Source organism: Lonchura striata, chromosome 9 (genome assembly GCF_050655825.1).
Source record: "Lonchura striata isolate lonStrDom1 chromosome 9, ASM5065582v1, whole genome shotgun sequence".
Lineage (NCBI taxonomy): Eukaryota > Metazoa > Chordata > Aves > Passeriformes > Estrildidae > Lonchura > Lonchura striata.
This window is the reverse complement of record NC_140711.1, coordinates 21,982,995-22,004,691: the sequence shown is the minus strand read 5'-3', so window position 1 is coordinate 22,004,691 and position 21,697 is coordinate 21,982,995. Positions and strand designations below refer to the sequence as shown.

General features: G+C 43.6%; 1 protein-coding gene across 7 annotated transcripts; it reads left to right on the top strand.

The window, feature by feature from the left end:
• Positions 1-6: 6 nt before the first annotated feature.
• DRC9 (dynein regulatory complex subunit 9) lies at positions 7-21,527 on the top strand. Of its 7 annotated transcripts, none has more exons than XM_031505630.3 (11): positions 195-254; positions 2,352-2,386; positions 4,157-4,304; positions 7,738-7,967; positions 9,016-9,144; positions 11,033-11,114; positions 17,194-17,355; positions 17,965-18,039; positions 19,486-19,617; positions 20,748-20,849; positions 21,295-21,527. In XM_031505630.3, exons 3-11 carry the CDS (start codon positions 4,179-4,181, stop codon positions 21,421-21,423), a joined length of 1,167 nt encoding a protein of 388 aa, XP_031361490.3. In that variant the 5' UTR covers positions 195-254; positions 2,352-2,386; positions 4,157-4,178; the 3' UTR covers positions 21,424-21,527. The 7 variants fall into 7 exon arrangements, with proteins under 7 accessions (XP_021399001.4, XP_031361490.3, XP_085444003.1 ...); XM_085587879.1 differs by lacking the exon at positions 195-254 and adding an exon at positions 264-309; XM_085587880.1 differs by lacking the exon at positions 195-254 and adding an exon at positions 346-1,013.
• The last annotated feature ends 170 nt before the right edge of the window (positions 21,528-21,697 follow it).

Here is a 21,697-nt window from a genome sequence, read left to right as displayed (position 1 = left end):
CGGGAAATGAGCGGCCAGGACCCGAGCGGGCGGCCGAGCGCTGCCGGAGTGAGCGGCACCGGGTTGAGGAAGATACTGCCCGGCCCCTGTCCGTGTCCCCTGTCCCGTGTCCCGTATCCCGTGTCCCGTGTCCGCGATCCCCGCAAGAGCGATCCCAGGAGGGGCGGCCACAGCCCCGCTGCACAGGCACCCGCGGGGCATCCCCGCGAGGCCCCGAGCGCGGTGGTTGCCATGGAGACGAGCGGCGCGTCCCGGTGAGGGCGGGGCCGAGACCGGGACCGGGACCGGGGGAAATAAGGGCAGATCCCGGTGAGAGGTTGAGGGGAGCCCGGGTCGGTCTAGGCAGGGCGAATGAAAACGGGCCGCGGAGCCCGAAGAGAGGCAGCGCGGGAGGAGAGAGCAGCCCTTGGTGCTCGGGGCGGCTCCCGGCCGGCCCTGCCCGTCCGATGTTCTCACCCCGAGTCAATTAATCATCTCGGCATTTAGTTTACTTCTGATATCGCCTTGGAGGCAGAAAACATATTTCGACACTGAAATCCCTGTAACCAAGTCTCACATTCCTTTATTTTACTAAATAAGATCTGGAAGCATGTACTTACCCATTTGCTCACGTCAGGGTTATTAAATCCCGATTTCTGTCACTTCCCTCACACTGCCAGAAATTCTGGTGCATTTTCAGAGCGCTTGAAGTGATTTAAGGGAAGGAAGGTGAAGGGAAGGGAAACCTTGAGGAATCTTGGTGGTCCCTTTCCCTTTCCCTTTCCCTTTCCCTTTCCCTTTCCCTTTCCCTTTCCCTTTCCCTTTCCCTTTCCCTTTCCCTTTCCCTTTCTTCTCTTCCCATCTTTCCCGTACCCTTTCCTTTCCCTTCTCTTTCCTTCTCTTTTCATCCCTTTCTTTCCCTTCCCCTTCCTCTCTCCTTTCCTTGCCCTTCCCCCCCCCGCTTTTTTTTTTTTTTTTCCAAAATGGGCACCTTGCTGTCCTAATATTTCTAGCAGGAGGCAGAGCTGTGTAAGGTAAGGCCACACCTATTTTGCTTCCCAAGAGACTTTTCTTTGGTAAAAATGAAGTTGTGATTTCTGGCTCCGCTGCTGCTCCTGTGGATATTCAGAACCTCTCTTCGCCAGTCATTTGTCAAACAGACCTAAAGGAGATGTGACATTCCCAGCTATGCATTTTATCACTGGAATTCAATGAAGTATCTTCTGACTACAAGGAATGCTGCACAAAATGCTGCTTTTGAATCCACTTTCCTTTATCAGGCAGCAGGGTGGGAGAAATGTACATCCAGGACTCTCACACAGCAGAGGAAGTTGCAATCCCCAAAGGAACAGGAGACCAGACCTTTTATACACTTGCTTAAAAAATTATTACTTGATATGTTTTTCTTTCCCTTTATATCAGCAGGGAAAGAATGTCATCCAAAACTCATGGGGGAAGTTGAATCCTTCACATACTTTAAGAAAAATTATTAATAGAGTTTAATGAGGGAGTTCAGCAAACACAGCAATGCAGGGTGATGCCGTGGATGGTCTGAGGGGCACTGTGTTGGCACTAAAATCCACAGCAAGCAGCTCATATCTGTAGTGTTTGCTAATGCCCCAAACAGTGGTTTCCTTCTCAAGTCCAACTTAACATAAGCCCAGACCCCACTGGCTTGGCACAGGGATCTGCTGAGCAAGGATGTGAATGTAAGAGAAGATACACAGGAGGAGCAAAGCAGCAAAGGGGCTTTAGAGAAACATTCCAGCTGCCAGCTTTCTTGAAACATATTAATATCCTGAGTTAATTCTCTCCTGGTCAGAAGCTGCTGACAGAAAAGAGGAAAAGCTGTTGCATCCTCCTTTGTTTCCAAATAAGTCTCTCTTTCCTATGAGAGCTGCACATGTTATTTCTTCTTCCAAAAATCCTGCTGTAATCATGTCACAGCTATCTCCCAACACATCTTTTTTCATCATATTTTTAGCAGACTAGTTATATTTTATGACTCCACATGAAATAGATTATTCCTAGGTTGTTTAGATTCAAAATATGGATTATGGATTTCTGAAAAAGATAAAAATGAGTAAAACATTGAAAAATATTTTATTAGTGCCTGTTGACTGGAGACACTGCCTGACTTTCTTGATGTAAAAATACTGCATCTCCACTTCTATAGCTGATTCCAAGGTTGGCAAGAAAAGTGATGGGTTTAGTGTATTATACAGATAATTTGCCTTTCTTTTTTTTTTTTTTGTTAATGCTTTTATCAGATTCCTGTCTCAAGCTGTTAAACTTTTTTTTATAATTAAGATAAAAGAGAGAAAAAAAATCTCAGAAGCAAAGGGATGAAATCACTTTCCTCTTCATTCTAGGTGACCATTAAAAGCCCTGCTCAGAGGAATTAGATGTAAGTGGTTACAAACAATACAAGTCTAGTGAACATACTGATAATATTCAGAATCACTACTTTGCTGTTATCTTTTTCTGCCATGATTTAATCAAGCTTCTTGAAATAAATTAGGGTGCCTCTACCATTACCTTGGCTGAAAGGCTGTTCTGTATTTTCCATTCAGGAGTTAGAAACCTCATCATAATTGCCTGGCTTAGGGGCGTTTACTCTCCTTTTACCCAGAGCAGTATTATCCTTTAACTTAAATACCTCTGTCTCTCCCTGGTATCTGCCCTTCCTGTGGATTTACTGGGAGCAATCCCTGTGCACTTTCTAATCCCATCCCCAGGGAGAGCCATGTCCTCTCTCAGCACATTTCAACATGTGTTGCATTAAACGACTTCCTGCAGCAGACAGGGACATCAGGAAATAAATGTGTGGAATCTGAGTTACATTTGTTTGTTTTACCTATTCTATACGAACAGACATCAAATAAACCTGCACTGAAAAGTGGTTCTTTTCTGCCAAGTGAAATTAACTTCACGGTTCAACTGTAAATTACAGATTTTCTTCAACAAAAACAACAAAAAAAAGGAGGAGGGCAAATTATAACAGCTTCAGAGAGGTTATAGCAAGTATGTATATTTTTAAACACTTGCTTGTGAAATATCACTGATTTCCAGTGATGCAGAGCACAGCTGCATCCAAACCTCTTTAATATTCATAGAATATGGCCATGTCTTATGCTAACAGGGAGTGCCTGATGTGTTTCCTTGGCATACTTGCAGGTTGGGCTGTAATATTTTGCAGGCTTAGGATATGTTTATGCAAGGGTTTTACAGATGGCACAAATCCAGTTGTAGGTAGAGCAGCTAAATTAAGATTTTTTTAGTGGTTGTTGATACTCAGGATCTCAACCACCTCAGACTGCAGTTGTGCTACATGTTGTACAAGAAATACCTGGTTTGTATGTACAGGCTTTGGAGGGATTGTCCAATGGCATATCAAACCATTACAATTCTCAGAGAATTTTCCCATTGTTGTGCAGGTGTTTTCTTAGGTATTTCTGGATTAATAGTGAATTTTCATTTTTCCTTAGATATGCTTTCACAATATTTCATCTGTAGGCAAGGCAAAGGGGTGCTTAAGTGTATTTCAGAGCAGTTTCATGTTCGAATTGCAAGTTAAAATAAAATAATACAGAAAATTAAGATTGTTTATTCAGTCCAGATATTGGTTCTTGTTTAACTTTCAGCATCTTAAGATGGTAACAATTCCTGCTGAGAGCGGACTGGGATCATAAAAGTGTGAAGGCTACACAGTAATATTGAGGAATGATTAGAGCATGAATGTTCACCCTCTGAGATTTTATAGGATGTGGATTTTTTAGTATTATTATTTTAAAAAGGCACCTTTCTTCTGTTGTTTCCCAAACTCCACGATGAGCCACTGCTCCCCCTGAAGTGAATAATGAGGTACCTCACCCAGTTTGTGCCCTCCATACCCATCCCCTTCTCAGCCTCTCTACCCAGACCTGCTGTAGGAGGGACCAGGACCTCTTTGTTTTGTGAAAGCTAAACATTCCCACTGTCCCTGAATGCAGCCATTAGCAGAGCACAGCTCCTCTTATAAACAGTGTATGGAAGGTTATAAACAAAGCCAGGGAAGTATACGTAAGGCTGCAAATAAGGCTTTTTTGTGTCTACCTTTCATTTAAACTACTGTTACTAACATTAATAACACCACAGCATTTTTCTGATTGGTATCTTTTATCTTTGTTCCTCCTAGCAAGAATACAGAGACTAAACAAATGGAAAAAATCACTCATGTAGAAGCTCTGAGGTTTAGTGCTGTGCTGGAGAACTGTGTGGATCAACTTGCAATTCTTGGATATATCATGCCAGTTCCACATGAGGACAAGACAGACATCAACCATGTATGTGCCACTGCTTAAACAGATATATATCATATCTTTTTGTTTTTCTTCGTCTTGGTTTTGTATCTTTAATCAGCGTTTTAAGCAAATTAACTCAAATATATTTTCTGTTATTCTGTGACCCTTGGGTGAAGAAACACAATAAAAGTGACCTAATTTTAATATTTATATTGCAGCATCACTGAGAAGCCTTGGTTATGAATTTGTGCAAAGGACTCTACTGATCCAAGATGAGGTTCCTAAGATTATGATTTTAAAATCTCAGTTGTTAGACAATAAGGAAGGAATTGGGGAAAAGGAAGCAAAACATATGTAGGTTCTTCTGTAGATGCAGAGCTATTTTAAAAGTAGAAATGTATAGGTTATTTCAAAGTACTCAAAACCGGGTTAATTCTATTCCTCCCTAAGTCCATGCCAAAGATCCTTTTGTTCCCACAATGTATTAAGAAAGATGCACTTCAAAATATATTAGTAACTACCCTTTCTCAGTGATCATTAATTATTAGTTGATTCCTTATAGGCATCATAGCTAAGATGGTTGGGCAGAGATATGGAGATATGGAGAACAGAGAATTCCTAATGCTCAGGCAGGGGTTTATTGCTGTGGAAGAAGGTGTGGTGACATTTCTGGTAGCTGTTAGACTTAGGAATCAGGATGGGGCCATCCTGAGGGGTAAATGGCTCTAAGTACTGAGGTCTATAAGTGACACAGCAGGCTCTTTCCAGTTCTAGCAGGCTTGAAACCTTTTTAAGGTGAACTCAAGAAAATGTTCACAACCAGGATGGAAATAAAACCTGGGATCTGAGTTTTGACATCTAATGATGTTCACTCTGTCTAATGCACCACTTAAGAATGTCCTTTCCATATTACCTTTTCAAAAAAAACCCTGGCAAAGCCGCAGCAGCAGCTGGAGTTAGGGTGAATTTCAGGGCGGGAACGATGCTGAGACTGTGCCATAGAGGGCACTGCTCCCCTGAAAGACTGTGGGAGCCTGAACTGCTCCCAGAGGGTGCTGCTCCCTCTCCTAAGTGCCAGCAGGAAAACGACAGACAAAGAGCGTATCTCTGGGACAGCAGGAGTTGTCCTCTTCAGACACACAGACTCAGGCTGATAGATCTACTGAAGGTACATGTAAATTACAGAGAAAACACCTTTGCTGTTCTCTTTAATCACAGATGCTCATTTTCACCAAGTCACTTCTTAGAACATAACTTTCTCACAGGTTATAAACCCCAGTTGTGTTCTTGAAGATTTCAAAACAATTTGAGCAGGAAACAATTTAGAAACAAGAAAATGGCTTAGGGAAGCTACTTGCTAACTTCGGTGCTCTGTAATTTGCTACTCCTCCCTGTTTCTCAATACATTTGGCTGTTTTCATTGTATTTGTACAAGAATTTGTATTTGCAAAGTACCTTGGAGTCTATCAGACAGACAGATCAATGGCATCTTCAAAGACTGACATCTAAATTTCAGTTGATGACATTTTTGAGAGGACTAATCACAGTGTTGGCCAGCATCTCACTGATTTTCCAGATTGGATGCTCTTGCACATTGCTTCACACAGTGCATGCCCCAGAGGGAGGCAGCCTTTCTATTTCCTGAATTTTGGGCAACAGACAGCACTTAGGAGACTACACAGATGGTAACACATGCAGTTTACAAACCTCTTGCTTTTACATCATTATTTGTTGATTATTAGTGTGTATAAGTGTGTGTTTACAGACAACCCAGTTATTGCCTGTCTTGAACTTTCCCAGACATTAAAAAACATCTGTGAGAATATTTATAAAAGCTACATGATATTAAAGCAGTTTGTTTGCCAAAATTAGTTCTTTCTGAAGTACAGTTGTCACCAACCAGCTATTGAAGCCCTTTTTTTACTAATTAACAATGCAATTTTCTTTGGACTGTGTATGCTTTGTATGTGATTCATTTAATGTAAATTTAACAGTCCAAAAATTAAGCATGTAGTCACTTAGCCTCCTTCTCTAGTCACTGATGAGTCAGGCACTGCCAGAGGCTGATCCATCCCAACCCAGAGCTGTCCCAAACACTCAGCATGAAGCAGTTCCTTGCAGTGCCCTCACAGACTGCAGCCCCACCTCAGACCTCTGACAGAGCCTTGCTTGACTTGTAACAAGCCTTGCATGACTTGCCTGACAAGTAACTTTGGCAAGTACTCCTGGCATCCACAGCTGCTGCCCTGACCACTTGTTTTCTCTGCTCTGCTGGCACAAATGTGTGTGTGGTTGTGGAAGGATCTGGACTGGTGATGCTAAAAATAAGTTTGGTTTTTTTTTTTTTTTTCCTTTTTGCTGGAAAATGTTTCATCACAGTGAGTTCTCTGTCTGCTTCCCCAAGCAGCCAGGGTGGGGAGCAGGCAGCTGTGGACAGGGATGGGGCTGGCAGAGACGGTGTTAGCTGCAGTCAGCAGTGCTGCTGTGAAGTGTTCAGCCACAGAAATGCTGGTAGGCAGGCAAGAAAATGTTCTCTTTTAACGTCCCCGTGTACACACCTGCATTTTATCCATAACATATAAAGCAGAGAAGTTTGTAGAAGCAAGAGCTTAGCTGATTTTATAGTCTGCTTTTGCATTTTTGAGGACTTTTCCTTTTTTAATGAAATTGAACTCAATCACAAGATACCTTTCCATGAAGGAAAAAGCTGCCAATATTTTGAATTTATCCTTTGAATTCATGTTATATTTCGTCTGCTGTTACTCTTTGAAATAAACTGCTAAGCAGATAGCAGACAGAAAGTCTATTGCAATTATTTCCACACAGCTCTAGTTATAACAATAATATTGTAGGGAAAAGTGGTGCTGACAGGCAATGGGAAATGTCTAGGATGGAGAGAAGAAGGAGGAAAAACAGACTAACAGTCTTCCAGTTTGTAAAAACTGCTGCAAAAAAGGAGGGAACGACTTGTTCTCTGTGCCTAGAGACCAGGACAACAAGCCAGGGGTTCAAATACTGTTGAGGAGAAAAAATGTTCTTATAGTAAAGAAAGTTGTGAGGTGCTGGCATTGACAGGATAGTGTGTAGTCTCCACTGCTGGAGGCCATTACGAACATATCTGATTAAGAACAGTCTGAACCATCAACTCTTGGAGTAGATGAATTTACCTTTTTAGGCCTTTTCTAGTCTTTTCATTGTAGGACTTCTGAGCCCATAAACTTCAATGAGCTACACTGTGTGCTCAAAACTAACCAACATAAATGTTTCTGATCTTCCACTCTTTGCAAAATGTAACATGCACTATCAGCTGCTCTCAGTTTAGCTTCATTCTAGTTTATTATTAATTTTCCTTCCTATTACATAATGTTGCAGAGGGTTTAGTTCTGCTGTGCAATGTGCAAGCAGGTCTCTCTTATTTCCTCTTCCCTCTTCCCTTAATCTTTTATTTCCCTTATCCCCTCTCATTCCCATCCAGCAAATGAAAGAAATGATCCAGGAGGAGCTGGGTATTGACTTCTCAGAACTTATGTCAGCAAAGCAAGAGAGTGGGGAAACGGTTACCTCCACAGCCCTGAAAACCACCGAACATGAGCAGCAGCAGCAGGGGAAAACTGAAGATCAAAAAAGCACCCACTGTTCTTCCAAAACCCCCAAGAAACGCACCACCCGGGCTCTAGAGAAGCTCAAGAAAATCTATGCTGACATGTGAGTGAAGCACCTGTGAGGGATGCTCAGAGCTGTAAAGTTCTCAGTCTGTCTCTTGAAAGCAAAAATACAAATACCTCACTCTCTCACTGCCAGAGTACATCAGTATCTGTCTGGAAGGAGTTCCTCTAGGGATAGCAGTGGTATCCTTCATAGACCATGTAGTTCCAGCCTGTGCTTGCCTCTGCATGCTACCTAATGACCAGCAGTTTATTTTGAATGGAGCTGTAAAACATCACCCCGTTGATAATGGTTGCCTGGGTAGAAATCATGCCAGGCACTAATTAGTGCTCATGTTCTGGTACCTGGAGTCAGGTTCCTTTAGCTGATCCCACATGCAAAGGCACATCTGAGCCTTGTTTTTGAACTCAGTCATTCTGCAGAGCACATGGAGCTTCTGTGGCAGTTATAGCCATTATAGAAAAGATTTTTTTTTTTCTTTTTATAAAACAAATTTTATTCCTGCACCTAAACCAGTGCCCTGATTTGCAGAAATACCAGCAGCCTTTGGTTTGAAAGAGATTATGGAGCTGAATGCTCAGTATGCATTTTTCTGCATCCTGGCTTCTGTCATTTAATGTCATTTCTACAATGGGTTTAAAGAAGAGTCTAATTCTAAATAAGGAAAATGCAGCTAAAATGTAAATGCCACATGCATAATGACATTCAATAAACTGGACAAGCTGATGTATTGCATGGCCAGGTCTCATTTTCTAAGATCCACCTGTCATCACTACTGCAGGCCAACAGCCTTCTTAATAGCAACAGTCTGGCAAAGCATGGATATGCTTGTGCCTCTGCAATTTCCCAGAGTAGCATGCAGGGCAGAATTTTAAATGATAAACTTCAACCAGCTCCTGACACAGTTCTCCAGACATGCAATAAACAGATACCATGGGAGAAGCGCTCCTGGGTTTGATAGGACATAAGACCAGAAAAGGGATTTTTATTTCTCTACATTTTACTGTAAACAGTAATGGATAAAAGTGCCAAACACTGTACTCCCAGCACCTGTAAATTATTGTTGTGTTCCTTTTCTTCCTGGCAGGCAGTACGCAAGTGATGTAATTACAGTCACTATTAAAAAGATGGAGGAATTTGGAACATTTAGCAGCCTTACAGATGCTAATGAGAGAGAGAAGGCAAAAAAGGGCAAGTTTTATGACATCCTCATCAGGTCAGTGTTGTGTTCAGTTTTTCCCTGCTTAAATGCTGAAAGCCATTCCCACTCAGTACATGCTGAAAAGGAAATAAAACCCAATAAAACCAAAATACAGAAGGGATACTTTTTAAAACTTAAATTATTCGGTTTCCCCTTTGTAAAGAAACAGTGGATGGGTCTGATACTGATCTGAGGTAGAAATTGCCTATGAGCAAGAAATTTGACCACAGTGAACACCAGTGCCTGAATTAGTGCAAATGCCTCATTTCAATTAAAACATAATATGATGTAGGAGCTCCTTGATCTTTAACTTCTGTCCCCAGTGAAAGCCAGAGCAGCAGAGAATCTGTTCAAATCAGGGCCAGCAACATATGGCCTTTAGGTTGTCTGATGCCCAGGAGAATCTCCTCTGACCAATATGCTAATAGGCTCCCTTTTCCCAGCAGCAGTGAGGGGTTAGCACAGATGGTGACAGAGGTGTCTTATTTAAGGCTAATCCACCAGCCACTGTGCTGTGATTCTCTTGTCTCAAATCTTCCAGGGTACACATTTGTTATAATCTCAGGCTCAAACTGGTGATTTCTTAGCTCAAGCTTTTGAGCTCTAGAGGTTTGGGGGTTTTTTTAGCATGCAAACCTCTGGTTCAATCCCAAAACTGTCAGAGAGAATTGCAGTCATCAGACAAATATTTGACCACTTTAAAACTACCTCAGTGTAGCAGCTTGGGCCCATCATTGAGGGTGCACAGCAAAGCTGCTCTCCGTCATGATTTGTCAGGAGTCCAATCTACTGGAACTGCTCTTGTGGTGACTCAGGGATCTGCCCCCAGGGCAAATCCCCAGCTTCAGTGCAATGTGTGACTTCAAGCATAAAACCCAGCTCTTCCACTTCCACTGCCTAAAACCAAGGGATTTATTGTTTATCCATGGAAGGGACAGAAAGCAAGAATGAGATTAGCAATTGGCTGTGGAGTAACTATCTAATACTGAGAGGTAGAAAAGAGCAGACAAATTATAATCAGAAAGGACATGATCCTTTTTATCCCCTTCTGTCAATCATATCTAGCCATGTAGTACTATACATTGTTTTCATGGAATGAACTTGATCTGTCTTTCAAGATAATAAATACTTGCCTTATTTTGTGTAAATACACTGTTCTGAAAGCCATCTGCAGTGAGATGATGGGAGACTCCTTACCAGAAGGTTTTGTTCATCAGTCACCCAGATAAGGACTCTGAAAATGAAATGCATGTGTGATTGTAAGGTTGGAATAGGATACAATGTTTCAGGTACCAACTGTAGAATTTAGTAGTTTTAAAACTAATCATAAACATAAAATATTAGAGAAGCACTCTGAGTGAAATAAGATAATAATACCTAGAATATTTACTGCATCTGTTTTGTTTTAGACAGGTGAACACTTCTCTAGCTTTTGGTCTTCACTCAGATCCCTTCATGGGTTTCAGAACCTGGAGCAGTGTTCTTTGGAAGATTTTAGTCTGATATGAAAGAAACAACATTCTCATACACATAACAACACAATTTGGCACTCCCTGCTGCTCAGGCTTGCTTCTGCATACAATCATAGGCAATTTTATAGAAACTGCCTCAATGACAGGCATCTTCTGTCTCTGCTATAGTAATTGCATTATCCTCAAATCCATTCCAGGCCTTCAACAAGAGCACCCCCTGTTTTTTTTTGGTTTATCCTCCCTTTTGTTCCCATCTGCCTTTCTCAGTCTGTGCACCTCTTTTTTCAGGATTTACTGACCAAGTCAGTAGTTTCAGTAAGAAGTCTCTGTTTATCTTACCACAATGTGTTGGGAGACAGGAAGTTCCCCTTCTAGGTAAACAGCTCTTGTCTTTTATGATATATTCAAGTGATTGTATTTTCCCACCTCAGGGAGGAAAAAGGAAAGAAGGAGATAAAGGCACTCCAGAAACAGCTGCACGATGTCAAGAAACAAACTGGTCAAGACCTTCAGGTGAGAGCACTTAGCACTGGGCATCTTGCCAGGGGGAAGCCTGTTAGGAAGCTGGCTTCTGCTGCCCAGCACTCAAAGAGGCCATGGCCATACACAGTAAGCCACCACTTAGAGTACAGAAGCAGAATAATTACAATAAAGATTTGTATTTAGAATAAGCCCACTAATGACTTCAAGAGCACTGTCTGATGGTTTTCAAATGGGAGCTCAAAATGCTCATAATCATGAGAGACTGTGGTCAGGTTAGAATATCCCAAAAGCTCTGCTGGGAGTGACAAAGCACAGATACCTGCAATCAGTAGGAAAGAGGTTATCTGCAGCTAACAGTATCTAGGGTTCTGTCATACTTAGTCATGATAGATCATTTGGCACAGGAGGAAGTGTGCCAAAGGGAGTGAGAAAGACAGATACCTATTAGAGGGGCAGGCCATTTTTCTACCTACATTTTCATCTGGGCAAAGTGTCATTCTATTAATCTATTTTTCTAGGCTTCCAGACATCAGAAAATCCCAAACATGCCTACACAAGGGTAGATCAATGTTATTGCACATATGCTGTCAACTTAATCTTTCTGGAAAGCTTCAGCCTTCTGTCTGCACAGTAAATATGGGGCATTCTGGAACTATAAGACTGGCTACACAAGTGCAGATCAATTGAATGGCTTATCACTGGTCACTTTGATGCTCACCAGACAGCTCAGACTGGATGCTCATTCAACATGGAAATGTAGCCTGGCCCTACTGAGAGAGGAGATTTGTGATAGCAAACAAGCAGAAGCTGAGGCAGAGCTGTACAGGGCCTGGGGGAAGGAACAAGAATCTGACACTCGGTTCAGCAGTGAGCAAGAGGACAGCAAGGGCATCTGAGGAAAGAATTGGTGTTACTGAGTTTTGTCTTTGGACAAAAGTGTGGAGAATAATCAAGCCCAGATATAGTTGTCTGCAGAGAGGAATTTTAAGCCCCAGACATGCTGGTGAAGTTTGGTTTGTAGAACACAAAGGTTTTGTGTTGGCAGCCTGGATGCATACGCAGTGGAAAGTTTATCTGAAATACAGGGGGAACCTATTTGCTTCTCACACTGCCCTTCTCAGTCAGACTCTGATGGCTCCTGGGAAGTTCCTGCTCTCCCACTCCCCAGGCTGGTGAATGTTGTGAGGTAGTTCTCATTCTGTGTAGTGTTCTTCAGACCTCACCACGTCTGTGCACACAATATATGTGCCCTGTCCTGGTTTAATGCCTTCCCAGGGGCTGCAATCATCCTGTCTTTCACCAGCAGCAATATCCTGGCACTCCCAGTCATGGAGCCACTTCCCTGTGTCCTGCCCTGCATTTCTCCTACCTCCTACAGTCATAAAAATGTGCCTAGCTCCCATGCTGAGAGGGGGCTCTTCTTTTTGTCCTTTCACTGCTAATTCAGTTATTGGGTTTTGCCTCATCAAGTGGGATTTGCACTCATCTGTGATTTTTTTTTAATATTTCAATCTTAAAAGTCCTTTTCTGAGCTTCCTTATAGTTTCAGCCTTGATAAATCAAAGACAAGACTACTTTAAAGTGTTGCTTTCCTCCTGTGCCAAAAATAATGGTGTCTCATTGTGTCTCCCAAGGGAGAATAATTTCTATTTGCTTTATATGGGATTTTCCCATAGGCAGTTTTACAGACACTTGCATGATTTGTCACCTTGCCAACTAATTAAAAATAAAAATACTGCTTTGCTGACTTTGGAGTACTTTGAACAACAATAATAATGCACAGACCTGTAGACAAAAGCCTACATGGCTGAGAAAACAAAAGTGAGCAAATCTAATCCTGGAACCAGAAAAACACGGCCTTTGTCTCACTCATGATGCTGTGAATTTGTATTTTGAGCCTTTCTACCTCTTAATAAGATGCTAATTAATAGTGTATGAGCCTGCTCAGCTAATTTTTCTTTCTAATGGAACACAAATCTAATGCTAAATGTTCTTCATTATTTTGTTTTCTCTTGGAAAGCACTGATGTCTCTAAAGGAGCTGAAATGGTATATCTGGTTTTGCTCTTACCTCTGTGCAGGAGCAGCACTGGTAGCTCAGGTTTGGCTGCAGGAGGTCTGTTTGCAGCTGCAGTGTTCATTTCCTAGTTTCTATAAAAATACTCACTTTCTCTGGTTTCCCGGACAACAGCAGCCTGTACAGGTTTTGAAACATATTAATATCATATAGGATTATACAGCTTAAGGTAAAAATTTAGGAATGTAAAATTCAGCGTTCCTGCATTGTTCTTCACCTGAAGAATTTTTATAGCCTGTAGGTTTTGTGTACTCATGTCATACATGTGTGCAGGCAGTGGTGTCATTACAAGCAGCAATGTTACAGCTACCAAAACTTCAACCAGCTCCTGACACTGAGTTCTCCAGACATGCAATAAACAAATACTGTGGGAGAAACACTCCTAGGTTTGACAGGACATTAGACCAGAAAAGGGATTTTATTTCCCTACAGTTTACTGTAAACCATAGTGGATAAAAATGCCAAACACTGTACTACCAGCTCAGACAGAAAGCCACTGCACCACAGTACCAGTGAAAACAGATCTGTAACTTTAATTCTTTGTCAGTTCTCATAACACACCCAGATCCACTGTATCAGTGCATCACTCAGTCATGCTTTTAGTAGTAAGATCACAACCCATCATGTTTCTTCCCTTTTCCTCTCCCAGGAGGACAAATGCATCAATAGAGTGTTCTGTGGAATGTTTTAGACACACATACATATACACACCCACTGGTGCATGTTTCTACTGGAGATATGCACAGGATGATTACAGCAGAAGGCACAAGTTTGACAGAGCCCCAGAGAGCACTGCAGGACCTGGAGCTGGTGCACTAGATCCAAAGGTGGCTCCAGAGGGGCAGGATTTTCCACAGGAGTGCTGCTGCCAAAGGTCTGCTCCCTCTGCCAGTAAACTGCCCCTCCTGGGGCTCTTCCACAGGTGCTGGCAATGGTGCTGAGCTGGCCAAGGGCTGCAGAAGCATTCTGTCCATGCCAGGTGACACCAGCCCTGCTGTCCCTTGGGCACAGACATTCCCTGAGGTGTCCTGGAGCTGGCACAGGGATGCAGGCAAAGCCCTGCTGAAGTGCCTGCAGGGCTGCCTGTTGTGGTTTCAGGGCAGTGAGCCCAGGCTGCAGCAGGTGTGTGGATCCAAGCACATCTCCAGCCTCTGCAAGCTCTGATGCCACAGCTGCCAGGAAGAGCCTTGAGCTCTGAGGCTCGGTGTGGGAGCAAGCAGAGCAGGGCTGTCTGTCAGCACAGCACAGCACTCCTTCCCCTGCCAAATGGGCAGCATTGGACTGCTGGAGAATTCCTCAGACTGTTTACTCCTGTGGGCTATTTTTGTAACCAGCTGTATTTTATGACTGTAAACACTAATTGCTGTGGAAGAGCTGGGAGATCTTGGTGGCTTACAAGAGAGATAAATCAAAGTAAATGAAAACACAGGACTGTGGATAAGGTCTCCAGCTAAGTGCAGCTGCTTTTGCAGCCAAATAGCAGCTGTGTGGAAGACTCCAGTGGCACCAGGTGACAACAGACAGGCCCCTGAGCTCATGTCTGTGAGCTGAGAGATCAGAGAAAATCAGCTTGTTTACCTGCTTGTGAAGCAGACTGGCTCCTGAAAATGATTTTCTGGGTTTTGATCTTGGTGTCTGCCAGTTTTCTGATAGTTTTGGACACAAGGGATGATTTGGTTTGGCAGATTCAGCACTGAAGTCATCCTAAATAAGCAGCCCAGAGATTTACTGCATCAGCTATGAAAGCATTTCGTGTCCTGGCGTGGACCTTTGCTATGATAAACCAGAAGAATAAATATTAATTCATTTTCCCAGTTATTGTCCCTGATGTTCAGGGAACAGCACATTCTGCAGCTGGTACCCACAGCTTGCAGGCATTTACTGCTGCATTTACTACCTTCAGCTAAATCCCAAATGTGCCCCAACTCTGCAGGTCCTGCAGCAGCAGCTGCCCTCACGCCTGCAGCCGGCATTCCTTGGCCAGGCAGATGCTGCTGTAAACCACCAGTTGGGTTTTCCATTTCACTTGCTTTGGATTGTGTAACCAAGCCCCCAGACTCCCCACCTCTAACCAGGATGTTTTACAACACTGCAGACCAAATCCAATGCCATTCACCAGAGAAAACAACAGGGCAGATGGGCTTCCATCCCAGCTGAGGCCTGGGGCACAAGAATAAAAAACACTTTTTTCTTTAATAAAATGTGAGAAGTTCATGCTCTACCCCAACTCTTTGAGTACTTTGTATCCTAGGCTGAACCCTTATTTTCTGGCCAGTTTGCAGATCTTGAGCAGATAGCAGTAACACACTGACATCAGCAGTGTTTGACTTCCTTGAGCCTCAGCGCCACAAAAAGTTGTGGGTTTGCTGTTTTTTAATTAGCATCTCCTCAGTCTTTCTGCTGGTTCTTCAGTTTAGACACGATTCCACTATGACCCAGGAAGACAATCTCAAAATAGAGTGGGACACTCACATTCCTTGTCTATTGACCAGAACACAACTCCTCCCAATGGCCACCAAAATTCCATGCCAGGGAAAATAAAGGCCACGACCAGAAACCTTAATAAGTCACAAACAGCTCATGTCTGTAGCTGTCTGCAGTCATATGATGATATGGCCATAAAAATAGTATCTGGTGTTTGAAACATTCAAAAACCTGTGAACACCTTTGAATCCACAAAACAGCATCAGCCAAGGCTGCAATTATCCTGAGCCTCATAAATGTACTCTGCTCTTCCTATGTATGACAAGGGGTGCAGAAGGAAGGACTTTTCCTTTTAACTGTTCCAAACTCTTCTTATAAGGAGACCTTTTCCAAATGAGTCATGCTGCAAGGGCTTTCAAGCACAGCACTATTGAGCTGGCTTCTTCCCGTGGCACTTTTCCATGTTTATACAGCTAAGGAATGTGAGGTGCTTCAGAGACAAGATATGTGGGCTTCAAAAAATGTCAGCACTTCGGTATTTCACCTTTATCTTCAGCTGGAGGTTTGGCTGATGAATATCAAACCCACCACAGCATGGCAGGGAAGCAAAGAGAAAGGCTGTAATGGAGCAGTTGGGTGCATTCACATTGATCTTGCATAATTACACAGGCAGCTTTGATGACCTTACTAACTTGATAAAAAAGTCTTCATTTCGTAGGCATTTGTCCCAAGTTCCAACCCTGGGGTAATGAACCTTTATCTGTTATTCAAATAAATTAATTAAAAAGAGTAAACAAAAGAGCAATCCCAAATCAAGCAAATACACTTTTCTTCCTGAGCATACTCCAAAAGCTGGACAAACTACTCAGGATTCTGGCCTATGGGAGAACTATAGGGAACAGAAAATGGAGTTTCTGCCCCAGGAAAGCTCAGCTCCATTGCAGAGCAAGGCATGGGGAGAGGCTGGGACCTTATAGCCAGCTTTTCCTTGACACTGCTTCCTTGCCCTGGGTGTATGTTTTCATAATGAAGTGGGCACCATCTACCTGTTAAGATTTCAAGAAAGAACTGTTTGGAAATATGAGCAAGTCAGCATCAGATTTGCACTTGTTCCTAAGGCTGTGTTTATACAGTTGCTGCATAACTAGAAAAAAAATTCCAAGAAATAGAGTATACTTTAGGATAACAAACTTTAGCTTTTGTGGGGCTGAGACATCCTTCTTTTACAGATGCTCACTCACTGAGAGAGTCTAATGCAAGGTGTTAGGGTGTTAGTAAAAATAAAGCCTAACTTCAGGTGGTTAAATTTTTTTTGGCTTTTTTTCATATTTATCCTAAGCATGACTGAGTCCATATCTAGACTCAGTCATGCTTGTCCCACTCTGTTCCTCAGTCTGCCCTCTCCAGAGGCAATCACTCTGTGCTGAGGGGTTTATTGCTGTCTATATGGGTTACACTTTGAAATGCTCCTTGACATGGAGCAACATTCAGGGAAAGTGAAGCCTATAGCTTTGTCTCTTCTGATCTTACCAGGGAATGGAAAGATTAAGAAAAGGTGAGCTGACCTCAGTCTCCAGGCTTGCTTTTGTGCTGCTTTTGTCTCCACTAGAACCGAGATAAGGTTATTGATTGCCTCAAAGATAAGCTTCAAGAGACAACGGCCAAAGTAAACATAGAGAGCTACTACATGAAGAAAAACACAGATCTCCAGGTCCAACTAACCCAGAAAAAGTGCAGCAGTGCAGAGAATGCCCTGGAGAAGGAAATCCAGGTAAACTCTTCCCTATGGCCCTTACTGGAAGACATCTGCATCTAGTAAGGGAACCTCCCTCGTTCCCCAGATGCCCTCTCTGTTCTCCATTACAGTCACCAGCACAGCTGTTTGAACTGGATCAGGAACCTCATTGGGGTCAGACACCTTTATCTCTTCTATTGTTTCTCTGCATGATGCTGCAAATAGCAACCACAAGGATGCATGACTTTAGGAGACAGGGAATGCTTAAAGCAATGCCATGGTCAGAAAGCCAGACCCAGAAGTATATACCGAAAGGGGTGCTTACAAAGGTATTAGCAACCTGACCTCCCAGCAGTGCCCCCAGCAGATTATACAGATAGAGCTGCTTGTGTGGCCATAAGGTGAACTGGACTAGAAAACTGTTCTGGTTTTGCAAGCATCTTTTTATGACTGATCGAGGTCTGATCTAATTGTCCCTTTTTCATGGATGGCCCAGGAGCAAGGACTGCCTTGCTGATGTTATCACTGGAAAAAACGTCTGTGAACTACACAGAGCTCCAGCACTTTTTCTCAGCTTTTGGCAGCAGTGTATACACACATACACACTAACATTTCTCACATGTGTTCTGTCTGCTCTGACCACAGAATCTGAAGAGCAAAATTGATGAGGAGAGTCAACTCCACACAGAGACTGAAAATTTCCTCATGCAACAATATCAGGTATGTGTGATTGTCAGCGAATGCTTAAAACAGCAACCTATAAACACCATATCATCGATTAGTGCCCAAAGGAAAACAGTTACTGCTCCAGGTTCATGACTGCTGCAGTTTGAATGATTACTTGTCCTCAAATCTTAATTAACCCAGCTCTCCAAGGCTTGGGATTTGCTACATATAGATATATTTCTTTAAAATTAGGTGTCATCTAAAAAATTTCATTGTTTATTCAGGTGTTATGGATTTTTCCTCTCTCAGTTGTATTTGGCTAACTGGAGTTTCATGTAGACCCTACTTGGCAGTCGCTGGGGCTCCCAGCACCTCAGTGAAGAGCCCAAAGTAGGGGCTCAAAGTAAGGGCTGTGCACAGGGGAGGGACACTGAGGAGGGAATGACACAAACTGCCAGTCCAATTGGCCAAAAGGCCAGTCCAGCATTATCTGAGGAAGAATTTGGGTTGGATCATTGCTAACCCACAACTATTGTACACATTTTCAGCGCATGAATGTCCTTGTGGTGTTGATTTAGAGGTTCAGAGCATTCCTATCATTAACAGTGAATAACTTTACAGTGAATAATGCTGCAAAGCCTCTCATAAATGGTATGATGGGAAGAAAACCTGGACTGCTGCAGGGTACCTGAGGTCACTGCCAGTACAGAATTTAATAGGAGATAATAGGTTTTTAAAAATGCAATTTTAGTGCAAACCAATGTGAATCTTGTGAGCAGCTGAACAGTGTGCTCTGTACTCCAGAGCTTTGCTCTGATCAATGCTCCCAGTGAGGGGACTGCCCGAGTACATGCTGAGCCTGGCTGAGCTCCAGCAGCCAGCCCAGCAGCAGCCCCTCAGTGCTCAGACAGCAGCTGCTGGCTTTGCAGGGGCCCACAGACAGGAGGATGGCCATGCCCTCCATCCCCCTTGTGTGTCCAGCTGTGATGCTGTAATGAGATTGATGTTTTTCCTCAGATTATTTTTCCATGGAAGCAATCACAGTGGTTGCTATGGAGAAGTTATTGGTGAATAGGAGGAAGTCATCTGGATGACTGTTTCAGAAACACCTGCCCTATTCATGAATACAAAGCCAAGTTCACAACCTGAAATAGTGTGAAGTGCTGTCCCCTGGGACCTTATTCCTGGTGTGCTGAACTTAATCCAAAAAGTGGGTAGGGAGTCAGGCAAAGGATAAAAGCTCTCTCAAACTATGCTTTTTAACCCCCCCTCATTCTGTATATACACAAAGAACCAGAACTGACTGCACAAAACTACTGCCCTGCAGTAATTTATGAGTAGTCTTAGGGGTTTGATGCTTTCAAGACAAGAAGGAAACACTAACCATGCACAATTTACATGACTCTCACCATCATCCTGAAAGCAGGACATGTAATAGTAGCAAACCTCTCACCTGTGCACTCTTTGCACTGTGCTGAGCACCACTCTCTCCCCATGCAGGAGGTGAAAGAAAAGCTGGAATACTGGATAGAGAGGTATAAAAATGACACTGCTGCAAAAGATGAAGAACTGGATGATCTAAGAGCATTAAAGGCAGAGAACTTGGAAACAATGCAGAGATTTGCCAAGGAGGTAAGACATCAGCATCTCAGTGTTCAGCCATGCAAAATTGCATTGGAATTTTGCCTATGCTCATTTGGATAAGGAACCAGGACCACAGAAAAAAAACCAGTAATTTTGGGGCACCAGCTGCGATTATAGCACTTGGCTTGGGAAGACAACGGCTGAGATGTCATCTTCTATTTGCCATCTGTGACATCAAGGAGAGATGATGCTGTTTCCCCTACAGCTATTTTCAAATACCAGCAAGTAATGAGAGAACTACTGACAGCCTTTGTGAGGAGCAGAGGTACTGTCCCATCCCATCAGTATGCCTCACTTTACTTTGCTGCCTGAGTCTGAACAACTCTGCTCCTTCTAGGAAGATCAGGATAAGACAGGCTGAGACTGGAGGCTCATCCCTTCCTGCAGACTCAACATTCCCAGCTGCACAGAGCTCAGTTATCAGGGAGCTGATTCTGGGTAGAACCATTCCTGCCCAACTGGGTTCTTGGTTAACTGTTGAGTTCTGATCACAGCAGAACAGCAGCACAGAACAGAGAAAAGCATCTAGAAAAATGTGTGCTTTAAAACCAGAAGGAATTTACTTGTAAACATTCCTTACCATCCGTGGGTTGGAAATGATGGGATGGAGCTGGATGTTTCCCTGCATGTGGGCTCATTTTTCACTCTGTCATCTCAGTGTCCCAAGTGTGTTTGTACATCACCTGCTGCTTGGCCTGAGGGACCAAGTGTCCTCTCCACCACCAGCTGCTGCCTGGGAAGCCATCAGCCAGCCATTTTATAGCACAGGATCAGGGGGTTAATTACATCCAGGCCGTGAGAGGTTTCACTCTGGCAGCAGCTCCAAGTGCCTGAGGACTGACGATGGTAATGAGCAACATTTGCCATCTGGATTTAGGAAAGATCAAATAATGGAGGTGGGAAGGAAAGCCCCCACACGCATTATCCCTGGGCTTCTTTGGTGCAGGGGGACACCACAATCCATGGGCCTGAGCAGTCCTGGCAGGGCCATGGGAAGTGTGTAGCAAGGATGAGACCTGCCCTGGCAAATGTCTGGGCACAATGAGCCCTGAACACTGGCCTTGCAGTTTAGGGGATGTGTTTGTCATGGCTTTTGCCATCCCTGTGCTTTCTTGCAGTGCCTGACATTCCAGGCAACCATCATCATTGACCGGACAGACAAGGAGGCCAAGAAAAAACAAAGAGAGCAAGAAGCCCTGGAGCTGAAGAGTGCTGTGAAGGTAAAGGCAGTGGGATTTAATAATCTGTGCCACAGGCTTTGTCCAGGCAGAAAGCAGCCCAAGAAAGCTGGCTGGTGTGTGGTGGCACAAGCAAAGGACAAAGCCTGGTCCTTTTGCTGGGGCACATTCAGAGCCAGCAGCTGGCTGCAGGTTTGAGATGGAAAATGAAAGGGGAGCAGCCAGTCTCCTGCAAATATCACTACACAGGTGATATAGGGAGGGCATGGGGCAGTGCCACTGCTTATCCCTTGCCACCAGCAACAGGTGCCCTCACCCCAGCTATGGATGCCTTTGGCACAACCAGCACAGGCCCAAGGGCTGCTGCACGGGCTGGGGGTTCCCTTCTGTGGCTGGGGAGCACGGGAAAGACTCTCCAGGCATTGAGCTGTACCAGGAACCCCAGCAAAGTGATTCCCCCTCAGGCCTCTCTCTCTCTCACTTCCAGGTGCAGGCCTGGTGGAAAGGTACAATGGTCCGCAGATTCCTCGGCCCCTACCAGGAGCTTGAGAAATATTTCAAGGAACAGTTAGGAGAGAAGGAAACAGGCAAGGAAAAATCTGGAGCAAAGAGATAAGTAAAGAAAGTGGCCACAGATGTGCTGCAGGACTGCTGCTGCTGGGCAGGGCACTGTGGTATGTCTGACAAGGCAAAATAAACCATGTAACAGAGCTTGGGCAATTCTGAAGCAAGCAGTTCCTGCAGACACAGTTATGGTGAAGCTGCACTGAAGATCTTAAAGCTGCACTTACACAGCCTTTTTTCCCAGCAGAAAGGGGATTTGCATCAAAGCAGAGAGAAACACCATATCCCCTGCAAAGTGCTTTATGGAAACAAAACAGTGGGAGGTA

Coding starts and splice junctions, on each gene's coding strand:
- DRC9 (XM_021543326.4), top strand. CDS start 7: ATGAGCGGCCAGGACCCGAGCGGGCGGCCGAGCGCTGCCGGAGTGAGC. Junction 9,145..11,032: donor TTTTATGACATCCTCATCAG/GTCAGTGTTGTG, acceptor TTCCCACCTCAG/GGAGGAAAAAGGAAAGAAGG. Junction 18,040..19,485: donor TCCTCATGCAACAATATCAG/GTATGTGTGATT, acceptor CTCCCCATGCAG/GAGGTGAAAGAAAAGCTGGA.